This window comes from Pseudophryne corroboree, chromosome 6 (genome assembly GCF_028390025.1).
Source record: "Pseudophryne corroboree isolate aPseCor3 chromosome 6, aPseCor3.hap2, whole genome shotgun sequence".
Lineage (NCBI taxonomy): Eukaryota > Metazoa > Chordata > Amphibia > Anura > Myobatrachidae > Pseudophryne > Pseudophryne corroboree.
In genome coordinates, this window is record NC_086449.1 from 372,889,866 (window position 1) to 372,909,224 (window position 19,359).

General features: G+C 40.3%; 1 protein-coding gene across 7 annotated transcripts in view; it reads right to left on the reverse strand.

Annotated features, from left to right (window-relative positions):
* Positions 1–2,903: 2,903 nt before the first annotated feature.
* Positions 2,904–19,359, reverse strand: part of FLNC (filamin C) — a 73,404-nt gene continuing 56,948 nt past the window's right edge. For 6 of the 7 annotated variants that reach the window (XM_063926708.1, XM_063926707.1, XM_063926710.1 and 3 more), the window contains 25 exons: positions 18,768–18,930; positions 18,507–18,667; positions 18,227–18,394; positions 18,002–18,125; positions 17,744–17,900; positions 14,837–15,026; positions 14,719–14,742; positions 14,269–14,516; positions 12,870–12,969; positions 12,082–12,222; positions 11,753–11,881; positions 11,393–11,566; positions 10,332–10,493; positions 9,809–10,012; positions 9,563–9,715; positions 8,615–8,737; positions 7,730–7,969; positions 7,337–7,606; positions 7,099–7,236; positions 6,733–6,848; positions 6,410–6,542; positions 6,142–6,318; positions 5,359–5,577; positions 4,511–4,720; positions 2,904–4,171 (listed from right to left, as the gene is read on the reverse strand). In XM_063926708.1, coding sequence (XP_063782778.1) covers positions 3,984–4,171; positions 4,511–4,720; positions 5,359–5,577; positions 6,142–6,318; positions 6,410–6,542; positions 6,733–6,848; positions 7,099–7,236; positions 7,337–7,606; positions 7,730–7,969; positions 8,615–8,737; positions 9,563–9,715; positions 9,809–10,012; positions 10,332–10,493; positions 11,393–11,566; positions 11,753–11,881; positions 12,082–12,222; positions 12,870–12,969; positions 14,269–14,516; positions 14,719–14,742; positions 14,837–15,026; positions 17,744–17,900; positions 18,002–18,125; positions 18,227–18,394; positions 18,507–18,667; positions 18,768–18,930 — 4,112 coding nt within the window. In that variant the 3' untranslated portion in view covers positions 2,904–3,983. Of the gene's footprint in view, positions 4,172–4,510; positions 4,721–5,358; positions 5,578–6,141; positions 6,319–6,409; positions 6,543–6,732; positions 6,849–7,098; positions 7,237–7,336; positions 7,607–7,729; positions 7,970–8,614; positions 8,738–9,562; positions 9,716–9,808; positions 10,013–10,331; positions 10,494–11,392; positions 11,567–11,752; positions 11,882–12,081; positions 12,223–12,869; positions 12,970–14,069; positions 14,166–14,268; positions 14,517–14,718; positions 14,743–14,836; positions 15,027–17,743; positions 17,901–18,001; positions 18,126–18,226; positions 18,395–18,506; positions 18,668–18,767; positions 18,931–19,359 lie in introns of all 7 variants that reach the window. The other variant, XM_063926713.1, reaches the window with a different exon arrangement.

The window sequence follows — 19,359 nt, forward strand, 5'->3', positions numbered from 1 at the left end:
GGTCAATCAGTTCTGCAGGAACCTCCGCACTCTCCCACCCAGTTTGGGAGCTTTGGTACATCCCCTTGGTACTAAATGGAACCCCAGTATCCTCTAGGACGTAAGAGATAATAGGATTTTAATTACCTACCGGTAACTCCTTTTCTCGTAGTCCATAAAGGATACTGGGCACCCGTCCGGGGCTTCGTTTTTTCCTGCACTGTTACTTAGTTTAGTAATGTTGGTTCAGCCGTTGCTGTTCCTGGTTCAAGTTTGGTTAGCTTGGCTTTCCTCTTGTTGTGTTTGCTGGTTCGGAATCTCACCACTATCCTTATCTATCTTTCTCTCAACGTATGTCTGTCTCCTCGGGCACAGTTTCCTAGACTGAGTCTGGTAGGAGGGGCATAGAGGGAGGAGCCAGCCCACACTATCAAATTTTTAAAGTGCCCATGGCTGCTAGTGGACCCATCTATACACATGGTACTAAATGGAACCCCAGTATCCTCTACAGACTACGAGAAAAGGATTTACCGGTAGGTAATTAAATTCCTATTTCTTCATTTATTGTTTTGCAACCAATTTTAGTGCTGGAGGAGTTTATTAATAAAGAGAACATATGTTTGGAATAGAGATGATCAGGCTCAAAGCTTCTTGTATTTGCACTGCACAAACACCCATGTAACATCACCTGTATTCATACAAGAAAAAACATTCTTATAAAGCCTGCATGAGCGGCGACCCCTTAGTCACGCCCATAAGCTAGACAGGGTAGAGTAATGCATCAATGAGGGCATAAGCTGTCTACTTATACACTCCATACCAGCGGTATAGTGACAGGCGGTTACACTATATTTATGTTATATTATGTCAAAAGCATGCTAGCAGTTGCTATATGCAAACCAAAAGAATACATTAATATGACTCTTCCCAATACTCCATTAATGTCATAAGTGAACTTTATCGGGGGGCTGTATATGTATTTGAATAAATTATCAAAGGTTCAGATTAATGTGAATAGTGTATTGTGCTTTATGTATGTCAGATGCAAGCATCAGAACATATCAGCAAGAGCAAATCCAAAGAACTGCAACATGCAAATCTCTGAGCAATTATGCTAAATAAGGAGCGTGAGATGAAAAGAGAACAGAACAAAATTCTGGGACTGAAACTAAGGTTTGAGATCTATTCATAATAACATGTATTAATAATAACATATATCATCCACCAGCATATATTATCCTCTTCTTGCCGAAACATCTCCGAGATAAACAGCTGCTTGACTGGTTTCTGACCAGAAAGTTAAATTGTACATGCGCAGACATAACACATCCCCATAGAATCCTATGGGGACTACTGCGCCGCCAGCTTGCCGTTATTAGTTTAATATTGTCTGTATTATATGGCATTCACTAATGTCTGTAATATATGGCAGTCACTAATGCTGTCTTCAGTATATGGCAGTCACTTATGTTGTCTGTATTATATGGCATTCACTAATGTCTGTATTATATGGCATTCACTAATGTCTGTAATATATGGCAGTCACTAATGCTGTCTGCAGTATATGGCAGTCACTTATGTTGTCTGTATTATATGGCATTCACTAATGTCTGTATTATATGGCATTCACTAATGTTGTCTGTAATATATGGCAGTCACTAATGCTGTCTGCAGTATATGTCGGTCAATAATGCTGTTTGTAGTATATTGTGGTCACTAATCACTGGCGTTTCTATAATGGGTGCAATGGGTGCGGAGCACACGGGCCCCTGGGTCCAGGGGGGGCCCACACCGCACCCATTACACCCATTTTAATACTTACCTTTCCGGAGTCCAGCGCCGGGAGCTGCAATCGCGGCGAAAATCGCCGCCAAAATGGCCGCTGCGCATGCGCGGTAGCCAAATTGGTCTCTGGATCATGGCGGGTGCCATGTTTCCGGAGATCTGCGCATGCGCAGTAGACTCCGGCACAGTGCCGGAGTCTACTACGCCGTCTACAGCGCCGTGCAGAGGAGGGGGCCCACCCGGAGGTGCACATGGGCCCCCTCCTCTGTAGAAACACCCCTGTCACTAATACTGTCTATCATTTGGTGGTCAAACAGGTAGAGGGTGACTGCTATCCACTGAAACGGAGTCGGGGGGATGGGGGACAGAAGGGTTTGTGATAAGTCTGTGTCCTGGGTCACCCCTACTGCAGTCTATGTGACCTATTACAAATATGAAGGGTGGAATTTATGGGCCTTATTGAGAGTGGTATAAAAGTGGCTACAATAGCAGGAGCTTTCCCTGTTCAGAAATAAACACAGATTTCCACCTGTGCTCAGAATCTCTGGAGAAAATTTACTACAGCTTCTAAAACAGAGAATTGGTGATATTGCCCATAGCAACCAATCAGATGCTAGCTATCATTTTCTAAAAAGCAATAGAGAAATAATAGACATCATCTGATTGGTTGCTGTGAGCAACATCACCAATTCTTTGTTTTAGAAGCTTTCATAAATGTACCCCTTTGTGTCCATCATCACTGTCAGCTCGCATTTGCAGTTTTGCACGTTCCCTGTCTCGGTGCAAGAGATCCGTCTAATATACTCATCTCTGAATAGCTGCAATTCCATCTACACACCACTCAGCCACAAGTAGAGATATGACTGACATCTGTATGACTGTAAATTGCTTGTAATTGCTATAAGATAGGGTTTGCTAAAAACTGCAAGATCCATACAGAATTGCATGCATCTCTGAATCAGGCCTCATGTTTCAACGATAAAGGACTAATCTCATGGAAAAAATACCTTTAGTCATGGCACTTGTGGGCTTTAACACCTAAAGCAATGAACTCAGTTCTTTTGCTTCTACTCTCTATATAAGATACCACATTGAAACAAGAAGAAATACAAGGAAATAAATCACTGCACACAATGAAGCACATTAGCAATACATCTTTATTTTCTTTAGTATGCACCAATCAAAACATCAGTATCAAATGACAGGTTTTGAACATTGTGTTTGATGCATAGAAAATATCTTTCCTAGAAAATGCAGTCACATGGCAAGCGCCATGTGATATTGGCTCTGCCCTTATAACAGTGCTACGACAACCAATCATATTATTTAGAGACTGTCCAGATAAGAGGTCATAGAGTTGAATGCAAAGATGAAAAATATAAACGGTAAGATAAATGAGGGATGTGCACTGTGTGTAATATAAACAGGTTAATTACTATTAGTTAATACAAATAGCTAAGCTTCAATTTGAAGCTAAAATGTTTATCTCCAGAATGGACCAGCTAATTACCCACTCAAAAATGAATGTGGGAATAAAAAAATAAAAAAGCTAAAAGTAGTGAAGTGAACATAATAATAAAAACAATGAACTGCCATGTCATGTTTGTCTGAGATTGCCAAGGCATTTTATCTATAGTAACCCTTTTAAACTATTATTGGTTGGTTTCTAGGACAATTATCTTTGACTTTGTGTTTCGGTATTGCACAAACATCAGTAATACTGTTGTGACTAGAAACTTGTAGGTGCACATTGTGTAAATAGACAAACAATAACAAATGTTTAGCATTCCAGATGGAAAGGTTGTACAGTTTGCCAATCGCCAACCATCACCATATAATGACCCCATGACCTCTGGTGCCTCCCCTAAACATTTCACCCTAAAAATACCCTCCCCTCAAATAAAAATACAAAACAGTTAAAGCACATATAAAACACAACAGGTAACAACTTTAAAAAATAAAACACCAACCATAATATAAAGGAAGATTTTGTAAAAAGCAGAAGGACATGGACATTGTGGGTGATGTGCATGCTTGTTTCCCTTTTCCCCCCAACCATTACCATGCCCTCATGCTATGGGAAAGTCCTTAGGTTGGATGAACAAAGGCACTTGGTGAATTTATGCTATTAAAGTTTTTTTTTAATCAGTGCATTTGCATAAAAGGGGGAAGGGCCTGTCCTTCACTGGCAAATCAGTAATAGGACATAGATGAGCTTCTCAAGGTACTGAGACTTGGAAGGGACTTCCAGGAACATTCTGGTCTCCCCACTTGACGATGAGGATATAGTCCCCTTTGTCCTTTACAGTGTAAGTCACATTGTATAATCGATTTCCCATGTGCTTCACGTATACTTCTTCACATGGGGTCTTTGGCCCATGGACTCCTACCATTAGCATGTTGGTACCTGGGGAATAAACAGTAAACAGGTTAAAAAAGAAAAAAGCATCTCATCAATCAACTATAACAATGGCTTTTTCCTTGCAAATCCAATCCAGCAATAAACATATTTTTTTAATATGGAGCTATTTCTGGAAACCCACAGGTAAATAACATTAAAGTCTGCAGAAATTGAAGTAGTATATTTCATATAAAATCAAGGCTTCTGGCAATAGGCAAATGGAAATTTACTGTGAACACAATGCACCACAATACACTGAAAACAGAAAAAGAGAAGAGTTATGATATAATCTAAAACGGGTGCACACTCACTGTAATTGCTACAAAATGCCACTCTCTCTCTCACCTGCTTTGCTGCAGTCTACAGTGAAGGTGTTTTTCTGTCCCACAAAAGCTTTTGAAAGGCCGGGGCCTCGGGACACCACTTTGGTAGCATCAGATGTAAATTTAGGCACTGCCATCCCATAGCCTCCCACAGAAGCAGAGGATTTGGTGACGGTTTCTACCAGCACAGTGGATGTTTCGTGGAGACTGTGGCCACCAGAAAGACGTACGCCTAGTGAATTGAGACAGAAGATTCATGGTGTTATACAGATGTGCCCTCATACACCTAGCCTCAATACGCCATGCGGTGCAAATGCCCAACGTGAGTGAGCCACGCGAATGCCAAGCGTGCTTTTCACTCAAATATGCGTCTTAATCGCAATGCGATATGACAGACCTGCCTCAAGAGACTGCACTAATTCATTTGATATAAGCCACTTATATATCTGCATGACTGAGTCTGAATTTGTTTACAAAGAACAACAGAACTTAATGTTAAAAAAAAAGCCATGACCGCTGCTTCATAGCACTCTATGCTAATTCAGGCTCAGTCGCACATAGATATACAAGGATTGCATATAAAATAATCAGTGCAGTCTCATGAAGTGGTTTTGTCATATCACATTGAGATTAAGACACAAAAGATGCTCAGGAACTTGTGCGAAGAAGGGATGTATGGTGCAAATGCAGCAATAGTGTGTGAGGACACATCTGTATATAGAAAGAAGAATGATTATTATTCATTTTCTTTTCTAAGTAGCCAGTTTTTAGTGTTCAATCTAAACATGCATGTGCAAAATTAATTTATGTTTTGTTTTATATATTTTGTTAGAGGAGATGGTACTACTCGTATTGTCTATTCGCACTCACCTGTCACCCTAGCCTTGAATGGACTTCCAACTATATGCTGGGGTCCTCCATATTTGATAGATATCAGGTAGTTTCCAGGTGCCATTGGAGTATATGAGACCTTATAACCATCAGTAGAATCCTGGCAGTCCAACTTCACTTTGGAAGGTCCATCAATAGTCACTGATAAAGACCCAGCTCCGGCATTAAAGGTGTTCACTACAAATTCTGAAGGTCTCCCTGTGTAAGAAACAGGATAGGAAAGACAAGTATTAGGATACTATTAGTATTAGGATACTATTATGATGTCTGTCTGTATCAGATGCACAGGATTAAGGATGTCCTAGTTTATCAATTGCAAAGGATTAGTGATGTCACCACATGCATCACTTTTAATGTCATAACTACTGTAATTTTACTGAATTACTCAATAATGTTACAATGATTATCAGGTAAAGAAGCGTCCGGATAAAATTAATATAGGTTTTTTGTGAAAGCGACTAAGTATAAAAAATAAATCAAGATGCTTATCTGTTTGATACTAATACAGCTAGATGGGTGTAGTATGGTATGCCAGTGGCCGGGCTCCCGGCGGCCAGCATACCGGCGCCAGAATCCCGCCCGTCAGGATTCCGGCGCCGGTATACTGTGCGCCGGGATCCCGACAGCCGGCAAACTGAAGACCACCCCAGCTAGATACATGGTTGTGTAGCATTCTTCCATTTTCATTAAAAAGTGCACTACAAACATACATACAAGTGTCTGCAGTCATCAACATATTATTTCATTACTTGTGACTCTTACCTGTGACTCCACCCTCTAGCCCAGGTCCATAGGCTGTAACAAGGCCAGGGTCCCCTGCCTGACTCTGTTCTCCTACACGGATCTTGAATGGACTTCCTGGGATGTGACGTCCATTGAACTTGACATCAATGGAGTGTACACCATTTTCATGAGGAATGAAACGGATTGAGTATTTGTCTGGAGGTGCAAAAAAAAATAAAACGTTAATTGCATAAAAAACATTTTAATAGGCAACATTGTGACAACCCAAGGGAAGCATTACTCTTACCACTGTCCACTTCAGACACGTAGCATTCTTCTACCACACCTGATGGTGTGTGTACCTTGGCATCTATCACTCCACGAGCTCCATTCAACTGTACTGCGAATGAGGCTGGTTGGTTGACTATCAGTCCTGTCTCCTGTAAAGCAGTACAGTGTAATTAATTTAGGTGATGGAAACCCTTAAAACACATTAATAAATGTAATTGGAAATGTACACAAAATAATACCTGTAAAGGTTATATAAGAGTTTCTAAAGATTCCCACCCAATAAGCTACGTTATGGTTAAACATATATTTGTAGTAAAATTTCAAATAATGACTTCTCACCTGTAGGCTAGTGACAGTTAATCTGCGGGCATCATCGGAGCGGGAGGCCACTGGTACCACAAAGGGGCTGTCAGGGATTTGTTCATCATTAAATTTGATAGACACCTCATAGTCACCTGCATTACAATGATAAGAAGAATACCAATAGTTACAATAGAAATTTAAACTTATCGCTAATTTAGAAATGTAAAGTGTCCATTGGTAAATATAATACATACTGTATAACAATATACATTAGATATAAAATTAACTTGGTGGTGCTTTATTGATGCTGCCAAATAGAAAACCCATGACATATTCGCTTTAAACTCATTTAGCATCAAACTTCTAGATATTTTCCTATGTTGATCTGTCTTTTGCACTCACCAGCTTCCTGTACAATGTAGGACACTCCACAGGACCCATCTTTACGGTCTTCAAAGGAGATCTCTGCTTTGCTAGGTCCTTCTACTGCGATAGACAGACCACCAGCTCCTGCCTCTCGTGTCCATATGCTGAATTCAGCTGTGCAGATTAAACCACAGTTACCATAAAGAACATTTTGAACACCATCCTACTTAAAGTATATTATTTATATCTCATTGAATATCTCATAATTACTTACCTGGAACTCCTGCTACTCCCCTCTCCAAGCCAGTGCCTCCTGCCCTGACTTTGTGGGCACCACCTTCACCCATGGGGCCAACTGTGAACTGGAAAGGACTGCCAGGAACATGTTGGCCTCTGTACTTGACACTAACGGTGTGAGCTCCCATCTCCTGTGGTACGAACCGCACACTATATGTACTGTCTTCGCCATCAATGATTTCTGCATCTGCTGTTTTTCCAGAAGGGCTGGTCACCTGAGCTGTCATATCCTGATGACCTGATTCACCTGAAACAGAAGGCAAATACAGTTTAACACTGTTTATAGATTACACAACTTTCCTCACTGAGATAAAAGAAATGTACTCTTTTGGTAACAGCAATGAGTGCTGTGTTACTCTGTAGTACTGACCTTCCTGTCGTGCAATACTGCTGAATGAGCCCAGGCTCTCCCGGCCAAGAAAGTCCCCAAACACATTGTGAAAAGGGTCACCTCCAACCTGTGTAGATTCCTCCACCCTCACTTCTCGCTTTGTTTCTCCTGCACGTGTTTTGCTAATCTCTGTGCGTTCAGTGCGTGTATAAGTGTGGCTGCTGCGTGTGAAAGTGCGTGTAAGGCGTTCCTGCGCTGAGACCATCTGGAACCAGTTGCCTAAAGCAAGATGAGGAGAGAAGAAACAGGAAAGCGTTTAACACTAATATTGATTAAAAAACAAAACAGATTTTCATTTTTTGTCTTCAAATCACATTTTTCTTATTTGAGGCCCAATTTTACCAAGCTTAAATTAATCAATATGACATTTATGTAGAAATAAAGGTATTAATGAACCAATAAGTCAATATTTTTACAATGTGTCTCAAGTTAGTTGTATTCTTTCATCTCATTCAGATGTAAAAGCTATCCTATTGTTATAGTATAATTACTTTACACATATATAGGATATATTCATTGGAATGTTTGGAATGTAGGGTTTTCTGGATATGGGTTTATTGCCTAAATTGGAAGATAATGCCTAATATATTCTAACTTAATTAAATAAAAATACCCTTTCATTTCCCCATAATATCCCTGGCATTCTGATCCTTATTACATTTTTCGACAGTGCTGGAAGAGGGAACACGCTATGATCATATCTGTATGTTGACATTTGTACTGAGAAGCAATAACTGGATAATAGGTTTCTGGATAACGTATCCTCTATTGGTATTTTATTTGGTTGTAATAAAATCGTGCAAATATAAATTATATTATTGATTGCCGTCATTCTGTACTGTATGTTTGTTTTAATGAACTTACCTGGAATCTTCAGATTGAGGTCACATGTGCTGCCTATGCTGGCAATAGAGGGGGCCTGGCGTCTTCTGGTTATGCTCTCTTTCATACGCCCTTCACCGGTTACCTTCACCATGAATGGACTCCCTGCAAGGAACATGAAAAAGGTTTGTCAGTGTTTGTGTAGTATATGTCCCAAGAAGAAGTTAGAAAGAAGTGTCTCTGATATGAATTATTACCGAATTTTCCAGTATGTGATCTACAACAAGCCTAAGGTGTTCTGTTCAGGGGCGTAAATACAGGAGTCAATGGAAGGCGGTCACCTTCGGATGCCAGCCCTAAAGTGGACACCATGATTTCCTCCATTGCCCTAGGTTCTGCTTTATGCGCCCTAGAGCACGAATTAGCATGTGCCATGGTCATCCCTCTCACAGGTCCCCCACCCCAGAGTCTGTGCGTGACATGAAATGTCCTTTTGATGTACACACTGAAGGCTTGCTGCAGAAGCACCTGATCCAGGGGTCTAAAATTTTGCCCTTTAGGGCCCCTTAGTCTTAAGAACCCCCAAAGCCTTTATCCAGTTCTGGTGGGTGCTGCTGGGGTGTTGGCAGTGAAGGCGGGATGGGGAGAGGATGTATGTCTGGGTGTTGCTGGGGTGTTAATAGTGAATATGGGTATAGGGGGAGTGTGTGTCTGAGTGCTGCTGGGATTTGGATGTAGGCAGTGAAAGTGAATATTTTGCCTCCGGGCCCTTGGTATAAACTTACACCTCTGGTTCTGTTTGTTTATTTTAATGTATCCTCCCATCAGTTTCTATTTTAATGTTAGAGATATGTATGCTTATTATTTAATTTACTTGAGTGATTGGATCCATGATGTTAGAAGGTGCTTGTTGCGGAGTACCAAAGTGGATGGTAATGTGTCACTGACATACAACATGCATGACATATGTATGTAACTTGTTCCACACACCTGGCACATGTTTTTCTGCAAACTTGATATTTATAATGTATGTTCCAGGCTCAGTAGGACAATAAGACACTTTACATGTTCCATCTTCCACATCTTCACAGTTTATATCCACTTTGCTTGGGCCTTCAATGGACAAACCTAAACCTCCATACCCTTAGACGCAAACAGACAGATTCAGAAATTTGAAGAGTATATCAGAGGAATTACAATGAGCATAATTAGCAATTTAAAATGAACTGCATTTACCTGCATTCCTGGTGTCAACTATGAATTCAGACACCTCGAACGTTAAACCTTCCAGCAGTCCCTTCCCTGATACTTTCACCCTGCTTGCCTCTCCGATCTCAGACTGTCCCACCATGATCTTGAAGGGACTATTAGTAACATGTTTTCCATTCTTTTTTACACTGACCACATGTTCTCCAACCTCTTTCGGGGTAAAGGAGATTCCTGTAGTAGATAAAACACAGTAGTCTAAGATGATTGCCTTGCATGATTAATGGTATACAGCAAATTTACTCCATGAAACACAACTTATCTTTGTGAATAAGAAATTGACACAAGCTTTTAACATATTAAAAGCATCTTAATATGTGCAGTGTAGTAACATTAAGCATTACTGTAACATAATGGTCATATGATATACAGTATGTAGTTGTCATATTCTATCATCAGCCCTGTGCCATGTGATGCTTTTTCTCAAATGCTTAAATGTTCTGAGTTGTCCGTCTGTTCCTTTAGTGTAACGTGTGATGCTTTGTTCTCTCACCAATGTGCCTGTTTGGCAGTCTCTTAAGCAGACATGGCTCCTCATTGCCAGATGGGGCTCTGATACTGGCAGTTAACAGGCTTAGATCTGTCTCTGTGATCTTAAGGGAAAAATCTGTAGAGGTCCCCACGTTGAGCTGAGACGTTCTCATGGAGTCATCACCTAATAAGACAGTTTTAGTACAATATGTTACAAGATATATTAGCAAATTTGTAAAGAAGAACTTAAGTGAAAGCATAAAATCTAGTATTAAATGTATTATGTTAAGATGAAAACAGGCGACATGTTATGATAACCACCAGATCACTGAAGATTCAATTACAACAGCTCCTAAGCAGATTTTCGGTATATTACATGCACTTGCGTAAGTCAAACAGAGAGCAGTAGCTGAGACTTCTCCATAGTGTAGACCCTAAAGTATGTGAAGGGTGCTTGCACCAGGGAAGAGGCATAGGCAACTACTGAGTCAAGCCATTGGTAGTAGAATACAGACTGCAGACTGTCGGATGCTCCAGGGATCCAGCAGATTAGGCGTAGTAGTAAACTCCATTTAATACTAGATTTAAAGGTTTGAATAGAGTATTGTATGCTACTACAACAGAAAAAAGTTTAATACTATATATAGTATTAAACAGCACAATATATAAACTACAGTAATCAAACATTCAGCAGTGAACTTTCTAACTAAACTGTAGATGTTATGATTATCTCTGGGACCCTAACGTATTGACTAAGAGGTGTATCCTATTAGGTGCAATCCTTTTTTCGGCTGCTAAGATTTTTGACCAATGGTCATTATCGTATTATCCGATTATATGCGAAAAGGACCCGCTATTGTGAGATAACACAAGGAATCCGGGATAAGTTCCTGATCCCATGTGTTATCAAGGCTCCAACGGCTGCTTATTGCAGATTATGCTTCGGGTACTTGAGGCACCCGAAGCATAATCCCCAATATGTGCCGCAAATCTGGGCTAATTGGATAGCCCTTAGCGAACCTATTAGCAGTAGTGGTTAATTACCGTGTTTGACCAAACTATGTCATATTCCATTCTCCTCACCTGTAATCTTAGCTGTGAAAGGACTGCCTGGGATGTGCTTGTCATCAAATCTCACAATTATGTTATAGTCTCCAGGGGCTGTAGGCAAGTAGGACACAGTGCATGTACCATCCTTATTGTCCTTGCATGTGATTTCTGCTTTGGATGGACCTTCCACGGCCAGTGATAAGCCACCTGTGTTAGGAGAAAAAAAAAGAGTAATTCCTTTTAATCATTTGCACTCTGCAAATGACTATATTTTGTAATAAACAGGAACACAAATAGTAAAATGAACATGTAACTCTCAAATATTACATATTGGTATATTATGTTAGCATTAAAAAAGAGTGTACTCAGATTTCAATATCTGAAGTCACATACCTTCTCCAGCATCCTTTGTAACGATGGTGAATGTGGCTGGTTTGTTTACCATCCCATGACTAAGGCCTGGTCCATACGCATTCACATGTCGGCTGTTCATGGCATCTACATAAAACTGCAATGGACTCCCTAGAAGTAAAAAGTCAACAAATGTTTCTAAATTACCCAATACCCTCCTGTATCAGCTTGCATAAGTGTGCTTCCCATTGCTGTCATAAACTGGATACCTTATCCCTCACACACAGTAATATGTCCTCATTAGGCTACCGTCACTTAACTAGCATCATACATATACTTGATCGGTCATTGTCATCTCATACATGATTTACCTGGAATGTGGTTTCCATCATATTTTATGTCCATTTCATGTAATCCCTTCTCCACTGGAGCAAATTTCACAGTCACTGTGCCATCTTTATTATCAGAGATATTGGGTCGAGCGGTTTTACCAGAAGGCATGCGTACTTCCCCTAGATAAACAGACAGATGAAAGACATGGCTTCAGGTTTGTGAAGTTTGGAACTGGGTTGTTTTATTGGCTGCATTAGAAAATATAAATGCTCCATTGTTTTGTTGGGAATAAATAGTCGATGCGTGTGCCCTTTTTCCATATCATCTATAGTAAAGTAACTTGTCTTGTACTAAAATAAATTATGGGAACAAAATGATAATGAGCTACAATCAACAGGATGTAGTTGATTTGCCAGTGGACGAGATCCCGGCGGTCAGGATACCGACGCCGGAATCCTGACCGCTTACAATGCCGACAGCCGGAATGCCGGCTAGCAGGGGCTATTCCCACATGCAGGATTCCGGGAGCGGCATGCTCACCTCCGGGATACCAACCACCATTACAGCCCCACCCCAATTAACTTACAAGAGGCTGGTTAGGAAAGTTAGATATTTTCTTGCAAAATTTTCTAAGTGATATATCAAAGAATCTTATATATGGATGTGTCTTTCTTCTTGGCACTTGTCTCTAAACAGTTTATATTTCTTTTTGCACTATTTAAAAATGAGTGGATCAGTTTCTGTTGTTATTAGGAACATAGGTGATAGAAAAGGGTAAAGTGCTACGTACTGATAGAGTCCTGTTCTCTTGGCTCATAAACTATACCTGTAATCTCTCCTTTCTGCACAGTGAAAGGAATGACTAGGTTGAATGGCCTGAGCATGGTATCCAAATTATCAACAGGAACGACAGGCTCCTCTGTTGCCTGCAGAGGTAAAAGGAGAATTATAAATGATCTAATCCCTCACAGAAAATGACAATACAAAAAAAGATAATCAGAAAATAACATAATTCAGTAAACAGTAAAACAAAAAATCAGAATAAAACATAACACAAAGTAAAGCTATGTCAAAGTATCATAAGTTGTAAAGCAAAGGTGACTGTAAGAAGCAAAAAGCAAATAATAATGAAGATGAATGATTTTATATTCCACTGCCCAGGATGAAAAATAAAGAACAAGAGTATCACAAGTACAGTTTAAGAGTAATAAGATGCAGGATAGATGAGTATCCAGGAAAACGATTATTGATAAAATCAGAGCAATGTACAGTCAGTCTGGGAGTTTTCTGTCCTTCTAGGCTTCCATAATAAAGGGAATTTAGGATTTCTGATTTATAAGGCTCACAATATCAGTGTTGTGGAGATTTTCAGTGCTAAACTGGATGTCAAGAATGCTAACAAAGACAAATTTAAAATATTACATCTATTTTAAATCTAAGCTTATTCCATAAGCATTATATGCTCTAGATCAGGCATTACCAACCTTGGTCCTCTAGGCACGCTAGCAGTCCAGGTTTTAGTGATATCCATGCTTGAGCACAGATGCCTTAAGTAGTACCTCAGTTATTTTGATGTAACCATCTGTGCCTGGATATCCCTAACACCTGCACTGTAAGGTTGCATTGAGAACTGAGGTTGGGAATGCCTGCTCTAGACTACATTTCTTCAACAGTGTAGGCATAGGGAAGCCACAGTTTTACCATTATAATGTCCAGCCACCAATATATACTGTTATAATAAATTGGATGTTTCTGTGATGAAGCTCGTTATTATGTCAGTTGCATTTGGCATGTTTTTCTACCTCTTTTATAAACAATATTTAAAGGGTACCCACTGTACATTTTACATAGGCCAAAATGTATTAGAGAATTGTATTACAGGACTCTGATCTATCACCACGAGGTATGCCGGAAACATGAGACAGAAGATAAAGCCAGTAAGAGAATCTGCATATAGGAAAGTAATGGGTGGAGTTCAGAGATCTAGAATGAGAGCGTTATAATAATAGAGTTCTCTCTGTTATACCCAGTGAGTTGGATAGCCGGGGAGGTGTGCAGCATAGGGCTGCTGTAGCTGCACAGTGTCACATGGCTCCTCTATGATGGGAATGGTATCACAAGCCTGGCAGGAGGGAGGGAAGTCATTAGTTACATGTCTGGGAAAGCACAAGTTACATGGGGAGTGTTACATGTGTAGCCCCTCTCACCATGCACTGGAAACTTACCACCACATGGAAGGGACTGTTGGGAATCTGTTCTCCACCAAATCGGATGGTGATGACATATTTCCCTGGCTCAGGTGCAGTGTAATAAATATCAAAAGTGCCATCTTGGTTTTCCACCACATCTACATCCAGTTCTGCCCCATCTGGTGTAGACACCTTGCAGGTAACTTTCCCCTTTCCTGCAGCTTTGGCATCCACTGTGATGACAGTCTCTTCTCCAATCTGAATAGTGGGACCTAGACATGCTCCTAAGGGCCCAGAGAAACAGCAATATTTACTAATCACCAGCTACGCAAGTATTAACATGCACGTGTGCCAAAGCATCACATGTTATATAAATAACCCAATAAATGAACAGTTAATGCTCAGTGTGAATTAAACATCAAGTATACATTGTATTGGTCATCTTTCACATACTGTTTCACAGCTGTGATTAATTAAACAACTCACCTAATCCATGTCCTCCAATAGACACTGGGGAAGAAATGGAGATCATATTAGGAATTACATGTGTGATATGAAGATGTATAGATTACAGTTCCTGATGAAGACTTATCCTGGAGCTCACCTGTCACTAAGCACTTGCTGGCATCTCCTGTCGGTACAGCATGAATACGGAAAGGAGAGTAAGGGATTTCATCTCCGCCATACTTGATGGTAATAGTATATCTCCCTGCCATGTCTGGCAGATAAGATACTGTGTAGGTACCATCACCATTCCCTCGAATATTAGCTTTCTTTGGCTTTCCTTCTGGGTCCTGAGGGAAAGTAAGAAACTGATCAGCCCTGTGGTACTATGTTGGTTTCCAAATGAGAGGGGCAGATCTAGATTAATATAGCGACATTTATGCACATTGCTACAATATACATTGTATGAAAATACCATATACAGCATTATGTGAAACTAAAACAAAGACATTACATTTACCACAGTGACAAAATAATATATTCCAAAATGAGATGTAATATAGAGATATACAGTATATATAGACACAACTGTAGGTCACTAGCTATCTAGATATCACTAACTCGTAATGTCCCTTCATCTTTTTTTAATCATGTCCTAAAGATGGAAAGGTCCCATTTCTGTCTGCAGAATATCAGATATCCAGAGCTGCGTGACTCACTAATGCCTGTGTGAATATTTCACTCTTGCCAGATGGTGACGGTTTGCTAAGGATTAGTCCTTATACTGACTGAGTTCCATCTTCTCCATTACATTCCCGTCTATTTATTTTAAACCGGCAGTCTCCCTGTTACAGAATGTAAGTTTGTATATATAAGTTATGGAATCAACAAAATGAAAGTAAGTTTTTCCCTTTGATAATTTTGTTATAGTTTGATGAGGACATAACAATGCTTCCTTATAGCTAAACAATCGAGAAATTGAAAAGTTAAAAGCGTAATCTGAAACACTTAAGAGCAGTTATGATATTAGTTGTATTATGCAAACCTGAACAGTGTAGATTTTCTTAAGAATTTGAATAATAATAATAATAATATTCTAATATAACTTGTTTACTTTTATTATTTGCAATAAATTGGAGCGTTTGTATACTCAGTGTAAGCTAGGCACACTAATGGAACACTTTTAGGTCATGCCCCTTGTTCTGCAGTTATACGAAACATTCAGACGAACTTCTCCCATCTCCCACTAGATGGAGATTTACTGTCCACTCTCAGCAAAGCCTAAATATGAATGAGCTCATTTTAATGGGATGTACAAATCTTCCAGCTGCTCTAGAAGCATACTAGGGGTCACTTGTTTTTATAAATATACCATATGGACAGGGATTGTGTTCGTAGATAAGCAGAGTTTCTATTAACCGTTTCATGGCAATAAGAAAGGAAACAGTAGACAAAACTTTTTTCAGTTATGCTATAATCAGAGAAAACTCTGAAAATGACTGATCACCACATGCTGGGAGTTTTAGTCTTACAACAGTTATAAAACTATGGGGGGAAATAATTAATAGTACATTTATTAATACAGAAATTAAGCTCATCTGTTTTTTGAGACGAAGCAGGAAGTAATAGCACCTAGAAGAATTAATAAGTTAGCTACCAGAGTGGGGGATAAACCCCCCTCTGGTGATTTCACTAAGGGGTCTATGTACTAAGCCTTGAATGGAGATAAAGTGTATAGAGATAAAGTACCAGCCAATCAGCTCCTGCCATGTCAGAAGCTGGGTTTAAAAAATGACAGTTAAGAGCTGGTTGGCTGGTATTTTATCTCCGTCCATTTGAACTCCAGCCAAGGCTTAGTAAATAGACCCCTGAGTCCTGTAGCACATAAGCTTACTGCTCCTGGATGACCCAAATGCTCATGTGCGAGATCTTGAATAACCACGAGATCTCACTGCAGATGAACTGTGCAAGTGTGTGGAATTCTGGAGCAGGCGGCAGAAAAGTGTAAGTACACATAGCATCATCCTCAGATAGGGGACAAGTGGTGACAAATTCAGCTTTTCTTTGCTTTGAAAGTGCCCCATATTGCTATGCCGCTATAGCTACTTATGGTGGCAGCATTATTTACACAAGCATTTCTTCTCATCAGCTTTTTAATACATTTTAGAAAAGCAGTTACAATCTCTGAAAATAACGGTTATCACCACTTGATACATGCACACTATAATCTGTATACTGCTGCCAGTGCACTGGCGTTTCTATAATGGGTGCAGTATGTGCAGTGCACACGGGCCCCTGAGTCCAGAGGGGGCCCCCACCGCACACGCTGCACCCATTTTCTAAATACTCACCCCTCTGGAGTCCCGCAGCGATGTCCACGGCAGTATTAAAACTCTGTGAAAATGACCCAGTGGCCATTTTCACGGAGTATTGTGCATGCGCAGTAGAGAAATCTCAGGGAAAATGGCCGCAGCGCCATTTTCCCGGTGATCTGCGCATGCGCAGTAGAGTCTGAGCGCTCTAGTGCTCAGATTCAGCGCTGCCGTTAGAGAGGAGGGGGCCCGAACGGAAGAGGCTGCACCCGGGCCTCCTCCTCTCTTAATGCGCCCCTGTGCCAGTGCTTGTTTTCTGATGGTACCCAACTGTACACAGTAATGCCACCTTTTTTTGTACCATTTTCAACTCTTGTAGCTAGTTCCAGAAACAGGTTATAATCAGTGAAATCATGTCAGAAATCAATAAAATAAGTAGCTGAAGGCTTGTACAGTATATGGAAGCTAATGTAAATCTTGTATGAACATGTTACTTTAGGTACCTTTTATAATAGAAAATAACTGTAACTATATTCAACCATAGGTGGAAGCTACTGTATATGAAACAGTCTAAAGTGTAGGGAAAATGTAAGTAGATTAATTAGTACAATTTAAAGGAAACAGTGAGTAGAATTCAACTGAATGTAGTATTGTTTAGCTCAGGGAAGGCGGTAAGAGGCAGAGGTAATGAAAAATAATTGAAAACATTTTTATGGCGTTTCAAGTTTATGAGGTAAGTTGACCGGCATACTCACCAGAATTTGAACAGTCAGAAGCCCCTCGCCCGCATCACGGGCATCAATGGTAAATTCAACAGGCAGGCTGGCTGGGATACCTGCTGTGTTGAGGCCTGGGCCACTGGCACGCACTTTGCTTGCATCATGCGTAGGCAGTACCTTGATCTTAAATGGGCTGTAGACAAAAATATGTTTTATTGCAGCTGCTAGTATATTTACATGGACAATTAGAATGACTACTGTTATGAGCAGTATTAGGCAGGATGAACATCTGACCTTCGTGGCACTTCCTGGTCCGCATATCTCACAGATACCGTGTATGGTCCATCTGTGGCTGGAGTATAATGTACAGTGTGAGTCCCATCACCATTGTCTCGTACATCCACTGGCTCTGCCAAACCTAAGGAAGTCAATGTAAAGAAAAAGATAATTCTCATTATTTTGCAGGAAATGATCCCCTTTCCCCTTCTATTCTTTCATTTTTTCATGCTATTCAAGTACCTGATGGTCCTTGCACCAGCACTTCTAGTGGTGCAAGTCCAGCTTTGCTGCAGTCTACAGTGAAGTTCTGTGGGACATGTGCTCTCACACCAGCCCCCAACCCAGGACCTGAACACTTCACTTTGCTAGGGTCAACAACATCTTTTACCGGCACACGAAAAGGGCTTCCTGCAAGAGTCAATGAGTCAGTAATTACACACCAGTTCACAATGTGCTATCTTTGTGTGTACATGAGAAGTACTGTAGGTAGGCTCTATGTACTGCACTGCATTTGCTTTACCTGGGATTGGTCGACCTCCAAAAGTAATATTAACATCATACTCTCCTGGTGTGAAAGGGATGTACTCCACGCCACAGCTGCCATCTTTATTGTCCTTACATGACATTTTTGCTTCAGAAGGCCCTTCAATTGCAAGGCCAAGACCCCCAGTTCCAGCTCCCCTGAATTAAAAAAAAAGCAAATAAATGCAGCAGATAACGGTATTATGGGACGCAGAGGTGAGTTTATTACACATTCTGGCAGTATAATCCACACCCTTACCTGGTTTCAACAGTAAAGCGATTAGACTTGTTAAGCAATCCACCTTCTAGCCCCGGGCCGTATGCTCGTACACGGGATGGATCACAGCCCTCAGTGACAGTGACACGGAATGGGCTCTTAAGCACTGGAACTTCATCATACAGGACCTCAACCAAATGAACACCTGTGATCCAAAAGGGACAAATGAAACAATGTCCACTCAAAATAACATTATAGCAATAATAGCACCGCTGTCAGTTGGCTTAGTATTGAGGCATAAGATTTGCCTAATATTGTGTATGTGAGTGACTAAAGAAGAAAAAAACATAAAGGCCTGCTGATTTATTTTCTCCGACTGGTAAAGGTACAAAGAGGGTTTAGCGTTCTGTGATACCGCTCACAGTTGCCATCCTCTACTTCACCGAACACTTTCACTTCTTCACTCCTGACTACTGTTACCAATAAAAAGTAGCACTGAGAATATACCATAAAGTATATACAGTATACAATCATTTCATTTTTTTTTATATATTACAAAAAAGGAAATTAGTACTTTTAAAGGACATTTACGACAATGAGACATTCAGACACTTAGCAGGAGACTACCTGTTCA